This window comes from Cenococcum geophilum (assembly GCF_001692895.1).
Source record: "Cenococcum geophilum 1.58 unplaced genomic scaffold K441scaffold_3, whole genome shotgun sequence".
In the NCBI taxonomy this organism is placed as follows: domain Eukaryota; kingdom Fungi; phylum Ascomycota; class Dothideomycetes; order Gloniales; family Gloniaceae; genus Cenococcum; species Cenococcum geophilum.
This window is the reverse complement of record NW_027137561.1, coordinates 1501759-1521031: the sequence shown is the minus strand read 5'-3', so window position 1 is coordinate 1521031 and position 19273 is coordinate 1501759. Positions and strand designations below refer to the sequence as shown.

The 19273-nt window shown below is 40.2% G+C and overlaps 4 protein-coding genes across 4 annotated transcripts; 2 read left to right on the top strand and 2 right to left on the bottom strand.

Moving 5' to 3' along the window:
* Positions 1 to 4239: 4239 nt before the first annotated feature.
* On the bottom strand, positions 4240 to 5282 carry K441DRAFT_651853 (RecQ mediated genome instability protein Rmi1). Its single transcript, XM_067647267.1, has one exon. It carries the CDS (start codon positions 5202 to 5204, stop codon positions 4518 to 4520), a length of 687 nt encoding a protein of 228 aa, XP_067509190.1. The 5' UTR covers positions 5205 to 5282; the 3' UTR covers positions 4240 to 4517.
* Positions 5283 to 14307: 9025 nt separating this feature from the next.
* K441DRAFT_651851 (uncharacterized protein) lies at positions 14308 to 15351 on the top strand. The gene is made up of 2 exons (XM_067647266.1): positions 14308 to 14694; positions 14780 to 15351. Exons 1-2 carry the CDS (start codon positions 14373 to 14375, stop codon positions 15241 to 15243), a joined length of 786 nt encoding a protein of 261 aa, XP_067509189.1. The 5' UTR covers positions 14308 to 14372; the 3' UTR covers positions 15244 to 15351.
* A 169-nt stretch (positions 15352 to 15520) lies between these two features.
* K441DRAFT_651849 (uncharacterized protein) lies at positions 15521 to 17802 on the bottom strand. Its single transcript, XM_067647265.1, has 4 exons — positions 17640 to 17802; positions 16872 to 17435; positions 16692 to 16824; positions 15521 to 16641 (listed from the first exon to the last, which is right to left on the bottom strand). Exons 1-4 carry the CDS (start codon positions 17661 to 17663, stop codon positions 15878 to 15880), a joined length of 1485 nt encoding a protein of 494 aa, XP_067509188.1. The 5' UTR covers positions 17664 to 17802; the 3' UTR covers positions 15521 to 15877.
* A 133-nt stretch (positions 17803 to 17935) lies between these two features.
* Positions 17936 to 18783, top strand: K441DRAFT_651848 (uncharacterized protein). The gene is made up of 3 exons (XM_067647264.1): positions 17936 to 18115; positions 18466 to 18546; positions 18605 to 18783. Exons 1-2 carry the CDS (start codon positions 17957 to 17959, stop codon positions 18523 to 18525), a joined length of 219 nt encoding a protein of 72 aa, XP_067509187.1. The 5' UTR covers positions 17936 to 17956; the 3' UTR covers positions 18526 to 18546; positions 18605 to 18783.
* Positions 18784 to 19273: the final 490 nt, after the last annotated feature.

Sequence of the window (19273 nt, the reverse complement as noted above, 5' to 3'; positions counted from 1 at the left end):
AAGGTAAAGTAACCTTACTTATTATAGTTGAAGCACGTAGCCGAGATAGAGTTAATTAGAGTATTACGGCGAATATTAGTTAATGGCGTAGTATATGGCTGGTTAGGTGAGGCTTACTAGTATATAGTTATAACCGCCTTTAGTATAAGAGTAGTTATAACTTGTTTTCCTACTCTAGCTTTTATAGGTATAGCTAGCAAGTTCCGATTATTACGGAGTTGCTTCTACTAATTAGGGCGGGCGTTAATCCGCTTTAGTTCTAAGTCTAATAATAAGCAATAAGCTGTGAGTTTTTTATAGGTTGGTAGGTTATCTAAGGTTATAGTAATCTTTTTTTATAGCTAGATTGTTAGCTTATTATATAGGTCTAATTAGTAGTTCTTAAGGGGAACCTGGCCTTCTCCTATAAGGTATAGAAATTAAGTCTAGAATTTAGTAAAGGGTTAGTTTAGTTTTATTATTAGGTAATTATAGTTATAACGGGCATCCTATACTTTATTTAGGTTAATATAAATAGCCGCTAGGTGCTATATTATCTTATTAATAGATATAAATTAGATAGGGGAGTTGTCCTTAAACTTAGCTTAAAGGTGCCGTTGGGCGTCCCTAGTGGTTTAACTAAAGAGGTAGAGTATTTTAGCTTCTTTAGAAAGGAAATAGTTGTGGTTAATACGGAGCTTTCCTTATACTTAAATCCTCTAATTCTTAAAAGTAGGGTCTATTCTGTTAGATAGTAGTAGGGGGTTAAGGAGCTTAACGGACTTTAATTGCTTTATTATTATATCCGTACTCCCTAGTATATTATATTTAGTAAAGTAAATAGGTCGGCTAGGGCTTTAAGAAGGGGAAGCTAGGCTATTTTGTAGGGCTATAAGGCTTTTTAGGATCTCTTATAGGGTCTCTTATATATTTTTTGCTTTAAGATGATCGGCTTCCTAGCTAGTTACAAGGGCGCGAATCTGCTTGCGTATGTTTATAATATTATTATTGTCTTTAATTTCTAATCCCAATTAGATCTTAGGTTCCTCTTAGGTAAAGGCAGCTCTTTTAAATAAGCTTACTTTAGGTGCTATTATTGGCTTCCTAAGGTTTGTCGGTATTATACGCTTTAGTTTTAATTTTGGGGGTACAGGTCTAGTCCTGTCTAGCTTATAAGGTAGAATATTATTTAGGCCTTCCTAGGTAATATAGAGTTGTTTTAGTGTCTAAGTATAGCGTATTAATACGTTGTTACAGACAAAGTTTCTTTAGGGTGGGATATTATTAAGGCCTTTCTAGGTAAGGTAGGGAGAGCTTAGTATAATGTTACGGCTCGTATAAATGCCTCTAAACTAAAGCTTATAGAATGCTGTATTACGAAGATACTAAGCTAAAGAGAAGGAAAAGGGGTCGCTAGGACCGATGTAAACAAATATATAGGGTAAGCCGCCAAGGCGCTAGCTTTAGGCGGGCCAATCGCAGGTCGGCAGAATATGGCAGAATTTGGCAGGTAATGTGCGATAGCGCCGTTACAAACACCTCTCTAATATCTCTCTAAACCTCTTCTAGGACGAGCCCTTATAATCTCCCTACCGTAAGGTAATAGCGATCAGGGGCCGACCGCAAGAAGGGGGGGGCAATGTAAGGGATATTATTGCGGACACTTTAGGTTGCCCTCAGGACAACCCCCGGACGCCCCTTGGATGGTCGCTAGTCACGTGCCAGAGGCGCGTGCCCGTAGTATATAGTCTCCACGATCCCAGAGGCCTTACCTCCTTAAGGATTCATCTCTCTTACCAATCTATCCTGTTCTAATCGTGTCCTTATAGCCCCCTGTCTACAAGATCCCCTTACAATTCTACTATTAAAAACTTCTATAAGGTATCTTGTATGCTTATTATAATGTTTAATATAATATAGGTCTTAGGAGTTATCTATTTATCTACTAGAGGAGGTAGCATACGTGCATCCGCAAAGGCCCTTATTTTATTTATTAATTAAATACTATCCTTTCTAGTAGTATTATACCTTCTAAATTAAGAAGGCAGGGAGTAGAGAACTATTAGCGCTAATTATCTTAATTACAGATACTGACCCATAAGTGCCTGGCTATATAACTATTCAATTTTTTAACCTCTCCCTATATATCTTACCTAACACAATTACTTAGGCCACCGCTGCGGGGCCTAGCATCACTCCCTTCTCATTAAAAATTTAAATGCTTAACGTAATATCGCTTACATATACTACGGAAGAACTTAAACCAGGCACGTATAACTACTAGATCGTTATTCTAAGCTCTTTAGCAGTTAAGTCGACGGTTTAGTATAGTACTAAGGCCGTAGCATTAAACGAATCTCTGCCCCTAATGCTTGCCTACGGTTTAGCCTTTTCCTAAATGTCATGCCCAAGCCCAACCCACTTGACCATACAAACTACCAAAAAGGTAGCAGCAGTGTCTCGCGACTGGACGGGCTGCCGGTTGGAATGCCTTATAAGCTCTCCGGCCCATACCTGCCGTATGGGTAGCGCAAGGTCATGACACCAAAAGGGAATAAGCCATTTTTAAGAGCATATTAACTTTTAATAGAAGGTCCTAGGATTCGCATTTATTAACCTATTTAATAACTTACTCTTCTTATAAAGGATACAATAAACCGGGGTGAGCTTCGTATTATAGGAGATAGCCAGCAAAATAGTGTCCAACGGTAGATCTAGGTGCTCCATAGGCGCCGGAGGCTTTGCGAATCGATGGCTTAATACTAGAAGAGACATCTTATATAATATTTTGTATAGTAGCCTCAGCTTCACAAGAGGGTAGAGATTAATTTAGAATTGTGTAATATGCTGAGGCTTTTTAATTTGGGTGTAATTTGCTATGAAATAAAATATGGTAGGCATTTCCTTGTGTGGCTCGCGACGTTAATCTGTTGATTCGGAGTGATTTTGTCTGCACAGCCTTAAAAGTTTAATGTTCCTAGCAAAACGCCAGAATAGTACGCTAAAATATTGGCAACCCCACCGTATACAGCTTCTAAAATGGAGCTTAAAACTCTACATTTAGATTCCATTTTAATCTAAAGCCTCTATATTGTATATATCCGTGCAACCCATAGAGTTATATAGACGCGTGTTAAATCGGGAAGGAACGCGTTCTTTCTACCAGACTTTTAGTTTAGATTCCTATTCTAGCGTTTTGCGAGCGGTAAGAGGAATATTAAAATTTTAAGGCTATCCCTCAGCGTCCAACGAGCAAATGGCCCGTGCGCGAACAACAACGCGTGCACCCATATAGATTCCATCAATTAATTACCTACTATAATGTAAAATACCGTTCTATAGGAAGGATAAGTGCTAGCAGCCTTATATCGAACGACGTAATTCCTAAAATTAGGCGTGCATATAAAATTACCATAAATTAAAAGCTTTATATTTCTTAAAACGGGCGTTAAATTCAGCTCGATTGATTGGCTATCTGCTTGTGGAAGATCCGAAATTGACTCTACGACCCCGACGAACATTCGTGCATGGCCCGCGACTACTGTACGCCTACTATCTACTTCCTCACCGAGTCTATCCCGCGTAGTCACATAGGTACTCGCGAGGCTATCTCGTCCTATCTCGGCTTCTAAATTCGCACACGCGCGAAAGTGGATGAGAGCACGAGAGAAGAACTTCCGGTCATCATCAAATTAAACCATACCCAATTGCTGGATTTGACAAGACGACCGAGCAAGAGTACAGCAAACCAATCAGACAGAGGTCTACGTGTCAGCATATTCAATAAATCGCTTGAGGTAGCTTTGATGAATTATCGCGTCAGCCTCCGCCCTCCAACCAAGCAGTCTTTCGCATACCCCTGCCGTAGCAGGCATTGACTTTTCATGCTCAAGAAGCAGACTGCAATACCCTTATCGTAATGCACCTCCGTAAATCAAGCAAGCACTACATAAAATATCATGATTACAGGCTTCAGTGGTTTCCCTATAACTGAAACTTCACTTGCTACGTCAAAGCATTGGGTTTACGCTATGATGCCACTGGGAAGATGGCGCGAATGACTGACCTAGCACTAAGCAATGGCCAGCTCAATGCTATTGGGTGTGATTGTTCCATCTATTCTAATGCCCAAGCCGGCAAGCCAGATCAGCTTGGAATCATTAATGATCCTGAAATCGGTCTGCCCGCAGGCTTTGTGCTGTACCAGACAGTGAGGCAGTATGCTGACGGAAACTTATTCGTGAGAAAAAATGATTGGATGCAGGAATTTCATTGGCTTAGCTGCACTTTAGCAATCTTTAGCAGATCTATACATATTACCGGAAAATTAGTTGCAGGCTTGAATTAGCCCTGCTGTACACATTAGACTGAGCCACTATACTAGGCGTAAGAAGATGAATAAATATTTACAACGCAATGACTGCTCATATATGAACGAATGGCCCGATTGTGTATAAAGCATCTTCCCATACCACATCATACATCTAATGACGGATTAGGAGTCCAAGGCGAGGATCCCATGTAATCCTCGTAGGACCTTACCCCGTCTCTACCACCATTCCAACAGCAATTTTCAGCCTCTCCTTCCTGGTCTCCCTCCACTCTTTGTGTAACTGTTCAATCTTCCCTCCCAACACATTCACGCTCTGCGGCTCCAGCAAAATGACTCCTCTGGCAACAATAACGTCTTTCAGTACCAGTTTCGTCCCAATACTCATATTGACGTTAATGCCCTCTATCGTCTGGAGCTCCATCCCGTACACCCTCGTCCCCTGAGCATCTTGCACGAGCAGTTTATGTGGCCCCAAACTCACATACGCTCCGCGGTCCCCACCTTGCTCATCTGAAGGTATGACACGGATCACCTCTCGACCTTTTTTCCCTTCTCCCCTCTCGGCCGCCTCCAGCGCTTCGACCTGGCTCCACCTACTCTGTCCAATGTCCTCGACATCCAGCACTTGGCATGCTATCGGCCCCACAAGCTTACGCTCTTTGATATGGGCATTATGAATGTCAGCGGGGAAGATCGATGACGGGGTACGTTCCAAGGATTGTGTTATATCCGATGCGAGGAGACGGAAGAGAGCGGTTTTTTGGAGAGCGGGGAGAGGAGTGGAGGCACGAATGGTCGGGAGGAAAGATTGGAACCAAGGGGAAGATGGCGGGAGGTTCTTTAGAGTTAGGTAGGCAGTTAATTCTCGAACAAAGCCGGCAGAAGTGGACATTTGAATAGATGAAGACGAGCGGCATGAATGGCACAGCGGGCCTTGCGAGCGTTGACAATACTGTACAGTCGCTTCGGAAAAGGACGGGTTTATGTCAGAAACCATGATCAAGTACAGAAATTTACCGAATCCTCACCTGTTTGAACCACTTTTCTATACCCGCGCATGACACCACCCATCCTCCATACCAACACATCGCCGTTGCCTATTTTTTTAAAGCTATTTAAAGCCTATATTTTTTCCTATTGCAGTTAGCGCTATGGCATATAGGAGGAGAGCTAAAGCACCTAAGAATACTACAAAGAATACCGCTAAAGCGCCTTAAGAAGTAGACCTTACCGTTGAATCTATACTAATGCCTTCTACTACTATAGAAAAGTCCAAAGGCCCTTGAACCTTTCTTTTAAGTATAGCCGTGTACGCTAATAGCATAACGCTATCTAGTAACGTTCAACCTATTTTATTTGGAGTCTTTAAATTCTAAGAGTTTATTGCCGAAAATACGCGTTAAGCCAGCAAATATTACGGCCTTTATTCTTTCTAGCTTAATTAATTAACTACCGTTATTATATTAAGTCCGAAGGATCCTATAATACCTAAAGAAGTTAACGACGTAGATAAATGGCGTAAAGTAGAGGGAATAATAGAGACACAATTAAAGTACGCGAGGAAGGCTTTTTAGGTTAATCTTATAGTTAGATATAAGACCGCTACTGCGGCTGTTAACGCGTCTACTAAAGCCAGAGATGCTGAAATTGCTGTGGCTGTTAATGCGGCTGTTAATGCGCGTGTTAAGGTAGCGCTTTAAGCGGTAGGTCTTCCAACTAAAGCAGCGGCTGGTAAGGAAGTAGGGTCCTCTAGTAAGGATTATGAAGGTATAGTAGAGGAAGTTATTAGTAAAAAGAAGAGATTAACTACCACTAAAATATAGAAAGAGGCTGCTAAATAACGTAACCGTGCAGAAGTTAAAGGCAAGCATATATACCCACTACTTAAATGTTATTGCTGCCTTTAACAGCACTATAAGAATAAAAAGTATGGCGTTATATACTGTCTTAAATTTAAATTAAAGCACTACCTATTATATACTTACTACTAGGCGCGCTAGTTAGAAGCAATTAAATAGAAGAAAGCTACGCTTAATATACCAGATCTATTACTACTATTAAAGATTAGGTATAGTAAACGTATATAGGATAGGGAGGATAAAAAAGATATAAAGTCGGATAGCTATAAGCACTATTAAGGTAACTTTAGCAGCACGAATAAATTAATTAGCTCCCCCCTAAGATAACGGCAGTGACGAGGAGAGGCTTATATTATAGTTATATAATTACCAGCCAATCCTATTCCGCAGTAAGACTAATTAGTAGCGGTAATAATTTTAATAAACTAGATGCAGCAGCAGAACTAATAGATGCTATAATAGGTGCAGAATACTATATAGGCGGCGATGCCTCCTTCCGTATAACTAACTATCGCTAATAGTTATTTTATAGTGGACCCTATACTAAATATAAGATCTTTATTAGTGCCGTTATTATAAAGCGCTCTATTGGTTCTAGCTTCATCCTCTAAAACGCCTACCTATTACTATTTACCCCTAACTATACCTATAAGCCTACTACCTAGTAGCCCTACCCGCAGTAATATTAAATAATTAAATAGTAAGCTTAGTGCCTTTACTAAAGCGGAGTTAATTTTAATTAAGGAGGACTATAACTTTAAGTTACTTAAGCACGCGCTACTTAATAGTAGTATGGGCTATATAAAGCTGTATAGGATTGGTTTAATATATAGGCTTATTAATCGCATGGTAAACTGCTTAGAAGACTTTAGAACAGATTGGCGATATTCTAATACTATAGCAGAGGCCTTACTTGACGTTTTAATTGGTAAGTACCCTATATAGATATATTATAAAAGACTAGACCTTATCCTTTTTATACTACCTCTTAATTCCTGCCCGTAAGAAATAGCCTTTTGCCCTTTTATTAAACCCTTATTACTCTACCGCGTGGCTTAAAAAGTTACTAAAGTTATCCTATAAATTAGCTTTAAATTAATAAGCACGTAGCCACTGCTTTAAGTTATAAAAAGAAGCTTTAATTAGATTAAAATCGGGTAAGTAAGGAGGAAGATATTTAAGCCTAATACTAGCAGTATTATAGAGGCGTTAAACTTCCTAGGTTTAAGTAAGTAATAGTATTAAATACCTATCCTTTATAGACACTATATACCTTATTACGATAAATTAACGTATTATTTATTACTAGAACTAAATAAGGCTATAGATAAGGCTGCATATAAGTAAGAACCTTATTCTTTATCTACTTAATAAATATTGGTCTGTTAACAGCGCCTTAGTGTATTAACTAGCTAGGTATATAGCCCTAATAGGTATATACTGGTAGTAAGCTCCATTTTTTAGATCTCTTTAATTCCGATATTCCTTTAGCAGGCTTATTAATTGGCGCCTATTTATACTTCCTATTTATTGTCTTCTTATTATAAGCTAATTTATTAATAAAGATAAATTAATCGCGTTTATAGCTATAGATTTAAATAATCCAGTCGTCCCTTAGGCCTAGGTTACGCTATTGCGTAATTATCCTTATAACCTTTCTACTCTATTTTCTTCGCTTTAATTTAGCCAATAGTGTGCTTCGTGCTACTATTATATTATATTTGTTGTATAGAAACCAGAGCATCTCTTTAAAATAGGCGTCTAGGCTATATATAAGGTATTTAAGGAGGCCCTAATTAGTACGCGTTTGTTAGTAAAATTAATATTAATATTACTACTTAACGTTATACATCTAGAGCTTTATCTGTAAGTAGTAGTGGCCTACTATTTCCCCTAATTGGTGGATTAATCTGGCTATACCTCTTTAAATTCGCCCTCTAGTGTTAAAGAGTAGATAGAGGAACGCGGGTCTTAACTTTTGTTAGCGACTCAGTTAATCGAGGCACGAGTACGGTAAGAGGGACGCGCAAGCCTGTACGATTAGTAGTCTATAAATGAGGATCTAAAGCTAGAGAAAGGAAAGGAGAAGAAGAGCAGCGCTGGTTAAAGTAGGGTTCTTTTTATGCGGTCTTCTAGTTACGTAACCGCGAAGTTCTATTAAGTTCTGCCAGGTTCTACCAGTGCCGTAATATTACCCCCCCCTCTATAAAAGCCTGCCCTTAGGCTTTATAGTCCATATTATGCTTATAGGGCGTTCTTATCTTTATGTTCTTCCGGTAACTTATCGTCTTTGCTATACTAGCACTCTATTTACTTATCTAGGTACTTTAGGGGTTCTAGTTTATTAGGGTAGCGGTTATAAAATTCTTAAAGCTTATGGGGACTGCCAATAAAGTTCTATATAGGGTACTAGCTAGGATCTAAGTTATAGCCTTTCCAACTAACGCGGTACTTTAGCGTTTTCCTTACTAGTTTATAGGCTAGTACTTCTTTAATTTCCCATTTGTTGTTGCCATTAACTTAAATTAGTAGAGGAGGTTTGTTCTTTTATCTAGGTAATAGGTTATTTATAGCTTTCCGTAGCTTATCCGGCGAGAAAATGGGGTAAACCTTAATTAAATCCGAGAGCTTTACTTTATACAAGTTACCTATCTTCTTAAGGATCTTATACGGTCCCGCTATCTAATAGTCTAGCTTATGGCTAGGCCGTTCCGTCTTCTAGTTCTTTGTTATAACCTAGACTATATCGCCTACGGTAAAGTCGGGTTCGCGCCTATACTTATTTGCCTACTATTCTATTAATATCTAGGCCTTTTCTAGATTTATACGGGCTACCGTCTAGGCTTCCTCTAAGCGCTTAGCGTACTGCTAGGCTTTCTTATAAGACAGTTTCTTGCGTACGGTCCGTGGTCCTTCTAGTCTATCCCAGTTAAAGCTTATTTAGGGTAAATACCCTATTTCTAGTTAGATAGGTGCAAATCCCGTAAAGTTATAGGGTAGGGTCGCCTGGGCGTAGTCTATTAGGGGTAGTAGTTTACCCTAGTTATTCTAGAAGTAGTTAATAAAAGGCCGGAGTCTTTAATCCAAATATTGATTTATAATCTCCGTCTAGCTGTCTGTCTGGGGGTAGTATGCTATAGAGAGCTTTAGCCTAATACTTAGGATTTGGGTAAACTCATTTTAGAAGGCCGATATAAATTACGGGCTGTAATTAGATATAATAGTATCTGGTGGTCCGTAAATATGGTAGATATAGTAAATATACAGTCGGGCCGCCTCCTTAGCATTAATATTCTTATAATAGGGAATTAAGAACGGGCGCTTACTAAAGCGGTTAACTAGAATTATAACCATATTATATCTATCGCGGTCTATTAGTAGCTTATAAAAGTCTATAGAGATATACTGCTAGGGGCGGTTAGGTATCGGGAGAGGTTTTAATAATCCTAGGGTCTTATCTCGTGGAATTATAGATCTACGGCAGCTGTCACAGTTCCGTATATAACAGTTAATATCTATAATTATTCCGGGCTAGTAGTAGCGGTTACTAATAATCTTATAGGTCTTATTTTTTCTAGGGTGGGCCGTAGAGACCTAGGTATAAGCTTCGGCAATAAGCCGGGTCCGTAAGTTCTATTCCTTAGCTACTACTAGCCGTTTTTAGTGCTTAAGTAGTCCGTTTTCAAGGGACTATAGGCTAATAACATTCTTTACCTTTTTACGGTATTCCTATAGAGAGGGGGTCATTCGGTTAGCCTGTAGTAGTTTATTAATAAGGTTAAGTTTAAAGGAGTTAATAGAATATATCTCGGCGCCTAAGGAGTCCATACTTAGTTTTGCCCGTATCTAGGGGTTAAGGTATTTTAGTTGTAGTAGCGTCTAAGTCTATAGTGAGATTTTTATAGCCGTCTAGTTATCTAGGTCTTGCTTACGCCTTATAAGAGCGTCCGTATAGTTCGTAGCGCCTAGTCTATATATAATTAAGAAGTTAAACTAAGATAGGGTATCCGCCTAGCGTGCCTGCTGGGCTATAAGGGCCTTAGTTATTATAAAGTATTCTAGGGCCTTATAATCTAAAACTACCTTAATCGGCTTAGGGGTCCCCTCTAGCTATATACGCCAGTGCTAAAAGCTAGAGATAATAGCCAGTATTTCTTTATTATAGATATAGTAATTTAGCTTAGCATCTATTATAGTCTTTAAATAGTATATAATAGGGTGCCACTCTCCATCCGGTTACTTCTAGGAAAAAACACTAGCTATTACGCCGTTTAAGGCATTAGTTTTTAGTATTAAGGGCCGTTCTGGGTTAAAATGGGTAAGTAGGGGAGCCAATACTAGCCGTTTCTTAAGCTTATTAAAGGCCTGCCTATATATAGCGTTAAAGTAGAAGGGCTAGTCTTTTCTAGTAAGACGGTTAAGAGGCTAGGCGATCCTGCTATAGTTCTTAATAAAGCGTTAGTAGAAGTTATAAACCCCTAAAAAGGATTATACCCCCTTTATAGTCCGTAGGGGTGCCCATTAGTTAATTATAGCCGTTTTCTTTAGGTTGGTTTTAATTCCATCTATACTAATAATAAAACCTAGGTACTTTATATACTTAACACTAAACTCTAACTTCTTAATATTGACCTAGAGGCCAGCCTTGTAGAGCCGTTATAGGACTTTATAGACGTGCTCCTTGTGTTTTAGCTTATTCTTAGAGTAGATTATAATATTATCTAAATAGGCCGTATAGAAATCGTTAAGGTAGTTAAAGAGTATATTGTTTATATACCGCTGGTATATAGCTGGTCCATTAGTCAGTCTAAAAGGGAGCACTTTATATTTATATGTTCCGTAATAGGTCTAAAACATAGTAAGATCTTTAAACCCGGGGTTTATCCTAATTTAGTAAAAGGCCTAGCGGATATTAAGCTTTATAAAGACCTTAGCTCTACTTATTTNGGCTANAGTCTTATTAAGTANNGGCAGCGGATAGNNATCCTTNNNGGTTATATTATTTAGCTTATAGTAGTTAATATAGAAGCGGAGTCCTCTATTTAGCTTTTTAATAAAGAGAATAGGTGAGGTAAAAGGGGCTTAGCTAGGCTTAATAAAGCCCTTATTTAGGTTATTAATAAGATACTACTTTATAGCCTATAATTCGGTAATAGACTGCTTGTAGAGGGGGCTAAAGCTAAGGGTATTTTCTTTGCCCTGCTTAATTTTAATCTTATAGTTATACGGTTGGTAAGGTAGAAGTATATTAGACGCTGCTTTAGAGAATATATCCTTAAATTTCTGGTGTTAATAGGGTAGCTTTTATTCTACTAGTTCCTTATCTATAAGCTTACTTTTTTATCCGCTAAGCTTATTTCCCTTTTCCTTAATTATTTAATTAATTTTATATAAGCTCGTTATAAAGGCGATGGTATTAGGCTAAACTAAGTTCTGGTAGAATTCTATAGCACTAATATAGCAGACATTAACTAGTAGGAGGTCCGCTAGTTTCCTTATAGCTATTTTCTAAACCGTATTTTATGGTTTAGGGTTTATAATCTTTTTTAGCTCCTATTCCATCTTCCATAGGTTATCCCTCTAATCTATTAGTTTAGTGTAACATCTAACGTCCCTTACTGTTCTTTGTAGCTATATAAGGCCTAAGCTCTCTATAGGGGGCTTTTTTAGGTTACTACTGACTTCCTAGGTCTTTAATGCGGGTGGCGTGATATAGGTAGTCTGGGGGCGATGTAGTATATAGATCTGTTACGAATTAAGCTATATATCTTTTTTAAAGGCCTAGTCCCTACGCACAGCATCGGCCTAGTAAATAGTATTAATTTAGGGCTGTATGAGGTTTTCTATTATAATGCTGATTTCTTTTATAAAGGAAGGGGTTAGGGGTAGGGTTTTAGGCTAGGTAAGCCGTCTACTCCGTATGTTAAGCTATAAGCCTAAATAGGCTAGCTATTTTCGCCCTAAGATTATATTATAGCTACCTAGGTCCGTAATAAGGAAGGGGGCGTTATACTGCCTTTATCTGTTAACACGGAGGTAAATCCGCAAGATAGTTGTAATAGGTAGTCCTATCTGCCTATTATACCCGCGGATAGGAATTAGTTTGGGTAGTTCTTTAATAGATATATTTAGAAAGTCAGCTAGCTTTATAGCATACTAGGTATCTATTAAGGCGAAGGTATTTACTCTAGAGTTAGCTAAAGCAGAGGTTAAAACTTAGTATCTATTGCGGAATAAAGTATAAGGGATAGTGCAGCTTCTTTTACTAACTAGCCGACCTAGATTAATATCTAATATATTAATCCCTTTTAACCCTAAAGAGGAGTCTTTCTTTAGGGTTCCTCTTTTTCTAACTCCGCGCTATCCTCCTAGATTAATAGAACCTTATTCACTTTCGCGTTTATTAGGCAATCCCTTATATAGTAACCTTTCTGTCTATAAGAGAAGTAAGCTCCTTAATTACTAAGGGCCTATATATAGGGGTTGCTATATATAGGCTGAGTATTCGCCGGACCTATAGTAGGGCTAGCTGTACGGCTAGCTGCTAAATTAGCGGTAGGCTATATAGGTGGTACTATAGGGGTTACTGATTGTGCTAGGGTATTATAGGCTATTCTTATATTGCTTATAGTCTAATTTAAAGGGTTTCTAGCTTTATACCGTTTAGCACATACCTTAATTTAGCGGAGGCCTTAGTTAATAGCCAAGCACTAGTCTATAAGTTCCTTTAGCGTCTATACAGTAGTAAAAACTAGTAGTATGGCTTGCTATAGGTTTAGGGTAAGCTTATTAAATAGGTTTAGCATTAGATCTTTTTGGGGAATTTAAGCCTAGCTAGCTAGGTGTAGAAAGCGGGTCTAAAAGGCTAAGAAGGTCTTTGTCGTTTTTATATTTAGGCTTTTATAATTAAGTTGGGCGTTTTATACTTTAAAGGGGTCCTTATAAATAGAAGACAGGTAAATAATTATCTCTTCTTTAGAGAGGAAGAGCTCTGCTAAGTCCTATACGTACCGCGGATATAGGTGCGTCTATACGTCTCTACCGGTACGGCTAAAAACGTAGGCCATTTTAGCCTAAGTGGTAGGGAAGTAGTCCGTATTAACTTTAAGCTTATCCTGTAATTAAAGCTTCTAATTATTAAATATAGGGTCGGTTCTGTCTATAAGCAATAGAGGGTCCGCGACCTTTACGGACCGTAATAATGCTAATACTATACGTTAGGCTAAAGCCTTAAGGACTATAGTAAGTCTTTAGGTGTTTAATAATTCCTTACTAGGCGTAGGGGGTTCTCTAGCTTTAAGTAGCTCTTAAAGTTATTTAATTTCGGCATTAGCTGCTATAAGCTCCACTTAGGAGTTTAAGTTAGTTACTGTTTCACTATTAGAGGTATTTGAGGGTCCTATAGCTGCTTTGCCGGCTGCTATATTTCTTGGCATTATAGTACAGTTATTAGGGTAACCTTTAGTAGGATTCTGTAGGGGTTCTAGTCTATGCGTATTCTATAGGTCTTATTATTCTTTTCTATTCTTCTAGTTCTAGTAATATTCTTTAGGTCTAATTCTATATTCTATTCTAGTTTATAGTCCATAGATATATTTAAGTTCCTTCTTAGAAAGAAAGGGTAGTTAAGCTTTAGATAATGTTAGTAACTTAGTTAATTAAGGCACAAGCACGGCAAGAGGGACGCGCAAGTCTGTATAATTGGTAGTCTATAAACAAGGATCTAAAGCTAGAGAAAGGAAAGGAGAAGAAGAGCAGCGCTAGTCAAAGTAGGGTTCTTTTTATGCGGTCTTCTAGTCACGTGACCGCGAAGTTCTACCAAGTTCTGCCAGGTTCTACCAGTGCCGTAACAACTTTTATATAGAAGTTGTTGCAGCCGAGGTTAATTAGAGCTTATATAATTGACTTCTATTTAGTTAACTAGGCGGGTTTGCCTATAGCTTTAAATAGAAGATAATAATAAGGCAATGGATGGTGTTATGCGCGGGTATAGAAAAGTGGTTCAAATAGGTGAGGATTCGGTAAATTTCTGTACTTGATCATGGTTTCTGACATAAACCCGTCCTTTTCCGAAGCGACTGTAACCTTATTTCAGCCCTGTCGGCAAACCTGCCCATGTTTGCCCAACAAAGGAACCTTCAACTTCGAACCTCCGTATTTGTTTGAACTTCCCACGCACCTTCGCTTTACCAAATATCACAATGACCACCGTAGCTTCCCCACGCATCTCAAGTTCAATCCGGAGTCCCTCTTCCTCACGTACCTCGCTCGACACCTCCACTAATCGGCCAACAAACACGCGGCGTAATCGTGCCGCTCTTCGCGACTACTACGGATTAAAAGGTGCTGCCGCAGGGTCTCCAGACCCTAACAATGGAGCTCAAGCCCAAGACACTGGGAAACAAGATTCAGATGTCAGTGAACTTGATCAGGAGGGGTTTGATGCCCAAGCGTACGTGAAAGATGTGCTTTCAAAGCAAGGACTAGAAGGTGTATTGACAGTGGAAGCTGGATTGGTGAGCGGTAAGAGCCTACAATCTACCAGACACACTATCGCTTGAAAGGTAAGTTATGGCCATTTTGCTGACCGGCTCTCATTTCTTTGAAGAGATCCGCGGCCTTGACGGCGAACGAAAAGCCCTTGTATACGACAACTACTCAAAACTCATCGCGGCCACCGACACCATCCGCAAAATGCGCACGAACATGGACCCGCTAGCTCCAACCACTTCCACACTTTCTCCAGCTATCTCGCATATTGCTGAGACAGCGGCGAGCTTATCAAGCTCGCTGCTTGACAAGACCACGCCGTCTCCGAATATTACCCCCGGAATTACGGTCCAGGATACTACAAATAGGGAGTATCTTAAACAAAAGGCGTCACAGGAAACGGTACGATGGGTGCTTGATGCGCCGAGACGACTTCGTTGGTTGGTTTCAGATGGGAAGGTAGAGGAAGCCGAGGCGGATTGGGTTGAGGTTGTGGCGCTGTTGGATAAGTGGCAAAGTGTTCAAGGAGCTCAGGAATTGAGGATACAATGTGAAAATATTATAAAGAATTCAGAAACATGAGCCATCATTTGATCGTCACTCAGCGAACCTTACGAATATCATATGCTACTGATCTAGGATGGGATATTATTCAGTAACAAACGAATTAATAGCCCCACATGTCGGGTGATATTTTCTACTAGGCTTGAAAGAAGTCTGTGCAAGTTGGCACTTAGCGAGTTGGCACTTAGCAATTTTTACTAACTGTATAATTCCTCCTGGAGCTCAGCTCATCATCATCCGAGAGCAACTAGCATCGAAAGCGATTATAAATGTACCATTTCTAGCAGGGTAGTATCGTAAGTCGGCACTTGTTATGCATGGTCTAAAACAAGATATTACTACTACCATTTCACAGGTGTTACAAACCCTATGAACCCGCAATTTAGAAGCCTAATACATTAATGCAGTAATATTCGGCAAATCCAAACGTCCAAACAACTAATGATGGTTTCGACGTTACCAAGTAAAAGTTCGAGATGTGTTACATTAAAAATCAGTTAACAGCCTAGAAACAATCTTAGGCGGGTTGCGTCGAAAGAGAGAGTTCCAGTCTTCTCCTAAGATAAAATGTAGATGCGGAAATCAAGACTCATAGATTGCTATACCAAGCTGCCTCCCATACGTACTGATAACCACATTCAATTTTGGGACGCTATTGACGCAAGTATTCACCAACGAAGTCGTTGCGAAGATGAGTATATTCTTGCAGCTTCGGTGGCTTTTGCAGATAACCACAGCCAGTTGCTTGAGATAATTCGCACCAGAAAGAATCGCGTATATGGACTCCTTCCGGAGTATTTTCGATACACCCCATGACCGCCGAACCACCGAGGAAAATGTTCGAGCAAAGCCGACGAAGATAGTAGAACAGGTATTGAGCAAGATGATTATGCATAGCTTGGTAGGTTGAGTCGGAAGAAGTAGAAAGCGATCCTGGCCTACCACCCTCGATTTCTAGAACCTGTTCGAGTACGAGAGCAATATAGACAATGAGAGTGAATTGCCTAGTGGTAGATGAACCCGCAAGATGGTTTCGTTCAAGGCATTTTTCAAGCCCTTGAAAAGCCAATTCGCCGCATATTCCGCGCACCTTTCGGAGGTACCCGTAATATCCACCCAGTCTATCCCCTATAGCCTGGCTGCCAAGAAGGACTGTATTAAGTTGGACAAGAACATTAAGTGGATTTCGGTCTTTCAATATGAACGTATGTACGTCCTCGACTTGAGATCCGTAGATGTGTCGTACAATCTCAGAGTATAGAAAGTCAAACTTTGAGAAGAAACTGTACTCTCCTCCCATAGTCGCAGTCGACAATATCATGTCAAAGAGGGTCATTGAAGTGGGACCAAAAGTCTTTTTAGTGTTCAATTGAACGTCCGCAGACGATGTTGGAGGATCATCGATTAGGGCAATCCCTAAATGAAATTAGCCTCTCCGTAGAGACAATCGCATAATAGGGTACAACCATATGTAAACACGTTCACATCCAGTAAGGATGAGCTTATACATGCTGTCCACTGCAGCGTTTTTGTTCTGTGAGCCGTCGCAGCCTCGCGGAATAAGTTTGCGCAAGGTGCACAAGGAACCCCTTCAGAACACTAAATTGCATTAGAAACATCCAAATACTAAGGTAGATATTGTATACCTTCAGTTTCTGTACGTAGCAGCGCAAACAGGCACCCTTCTTTTTTACACGATTTGCTTCTTCGCGCTGTGTCCCCGTCTTCGTTTTTGGGCGCTTCCGTGGTTGTGGCTCTAGCTGCGGCATAATATTCCAGTCAAGGCATTGGTAGCCAGGTATGCTAATTGGAGAAGCGCTTCGCTTACGGACTCCGAACCTTTCAAGTTGCTGGTCGGACCAAATGCATTCGTGTGACTCTGGGTTGGGGCCAATGGAATCCTTCTGCAGAACACCGGAATCTGGATATTCCAGACCTGGGGTATATGGAACAGCGTCGATGAAATCCGGCGTAGAATGATCGGAACATTGCTGGAGTGAGGGTAATTTTGTAGCCTCATCTCTCGCCGATGCTTCGTGATTGCTTTTAGGTATGGACAGTTCTCGAGTTGATAGGTCCCTCGCAGCCTTATCAAAGTCGAAAAATTCACCCAACAGGGCGTCAGCTGCATCCTGCTGGGCATCAGACCCAGGTAAATTGGTGAAAGAACGGTAAGATGGACCTGCGATGCCATAAATCGCGACATGNCCCTACTATGAATTAGTCTGGATAACGACTTCATTTTAAACGAAGAGCCAACGCGAGAGCGCCCAGTTTGTATAGAGGCATAGTGGACATCCATCTAAGCGTGTCGTTTTATTAAGCTCATTTTGCCTTCTGCAATCGGTAGTGCGCGAACCGTCGTGGTTGCCTTCTTCCTCAACTAGGGCAAGGAGAATGTAAAAGTCGCTTACATGTGCTGCAAAAGGGAAGACCATTATGTCAGGGTCAAGTAATTCACAAACTGAATTGTACGAGACGTTTTCGAAGCACAAACGACAAGAAATCTTGTAGCACCACCAGGGAATCCTTTTGAAGTTCCTAGAGACACAAGTGCTGTAGGATCTTGGAGACAAGGTGTCCGGGTTGTCCGGGGCATTTGGATTGTCCTCCCGCCCAGATATACACTTTCAAACCATTGCCGGTCCTTAAAAGGGTATAGGCTGAACGCAGCGGCTGCGCCAATCCTCTAAGAACCCAAATCACAGCACGACCTACCACCAATAGTATTATGCGCCATCCATACGAGACGCACGCTGCCACCTGGCCTTCTAAAAACCATCCTTTTGTCCAAGCATCGATGTCGTCCTTAGCATGCCGGTCTTCCAAATTCGAACAGACGGCAAGCGACCTACATGCCGGTTCGCTAATTTCAGCCGTGCTATCACCCGTATGACGCCCCTGCTTTGATCATTTATATATAGAGAAGTCTCTTTACTTTCTATTGTTAAAGGAACAAAGTCATATATTATGGTCTGTTTGTCAAGTCTATCTTCTATTTCTATCAATTCCACCGTTTTATCTCTTAAAATGAGCCAACCCTCAATTCAGCTAGCTCCTCAGCAAACATCAGGATGGACCAAGGAAAGCATATTTGCCCTTGTCACCCTTCTCATGATGGTGCTTATACCTATCTTCGCATTGCTCTTAAAGGTTTTCCTGTCACGTCGCTGTATGCATTCTTTCCCTTCGAATTACCTCCTGGAGCAGTACTGTAGTATACTAACGAGCACTTGTTAGATACGTCTCGAACACCTGTTGGGAATGATCGAAGCTCTTAGGGACAATAGGAAGACCTAATCGGGCTGATATAACGCTCGAGTAAGTATTTATTAAAAACTCTCTCACAATCATCTACAGTGCTAATATTCTTGAATAGAGATGACAGTGTCCTTAGTTGGCTTTTATTTGATTCAAGTCTCAATCACCTTCACCAGGCTTACAGATCTATGCTGTATCTTCCAGCTTAGTAATAATCAATGACAATGTACACGAGGGAGCTGCCACTTAAGCACTCAATGGATGATAAATAAATGGTCCTGCCCATAACACCGTATCAGTCTTTTCTTTATGTCCAATGGCCTTAAAATCGAAAATAATTTGGCCAATATGTTGGGCCAAAAGTGTATTATACATAATAGGTCTGACGGGCCCTTCCATCTAGTGAGGAGAAATTATGCAATTTTTCTGAAGCGATGTAAACGAGCCGCCAATACTCCAAGGCATCCTTGTGATATATTTCTAGCTCTGGCTTCGAATACCCTAAAAGTAGTGGCATCCTGCTTGTATGCTTAGTGAGGATAGCGTCCACAAAGTGATTTATTAACTTATATCGATGAATATAATAATACGTATCAAGGAGGTGGGTATAAACACTGAGAAGATTAGAAAATGCGTCACCAGCGAGAGATCGGAGGTTGGAGGTAGTAATGTAATAGGCGCAGTATGGCTCCGTGAATCACCATATAAGTTCAATTAGACCTTAAGCCTCACGTGCCCTGCCCCGAGTTCTTGATTCACATAATTCTTTCGTATTGCAGCTATCGTA

What these genes read in the sequence shown, in the direction of transcription:
- K441DRAFT_651851 (XM_067647266.1), top strand. Translation starts at nt 14,373, where the DNA reads ATGACCACCGTAGCTTCCCCACGCATCTCAAGTTCAATCCGGAGTCCC. An exon ending in GGAAGCTGGATTGGTGAGCG is followed by an intron (nt 14,695 to 14,779) that starts GTAAGAGCCTAC and finishes ATTTCTTTGAAG; the next exon opens with AGATCCGCGGCCTTGACGGC.
- K441DRAFT_651853 (XM_067647267.1), bottom strand. Translation starts at nt 5,204, where the DNA reads ATGTCCACTTCTGCCGGCTTTGTTCGAGAATTAACTGCCTACCTAACT.
- K441DRAFT_651848 (XM_067647264.1), top strand. Translation starts at nt 17,957, where the DNA reads ATGCGCCATCCATACGAGACGCACGCTGCCACCTGGCCTTCTAAAAAC. An exon ending in TTTCAGCCGTGCTATCACCC is followed by an intron (nt 18,116 to 18,465) that starts GTATGACGCCCC and finishes AGCACTTGTTAG; the next exon opens with ATACGTCTCGAACACCTGTT.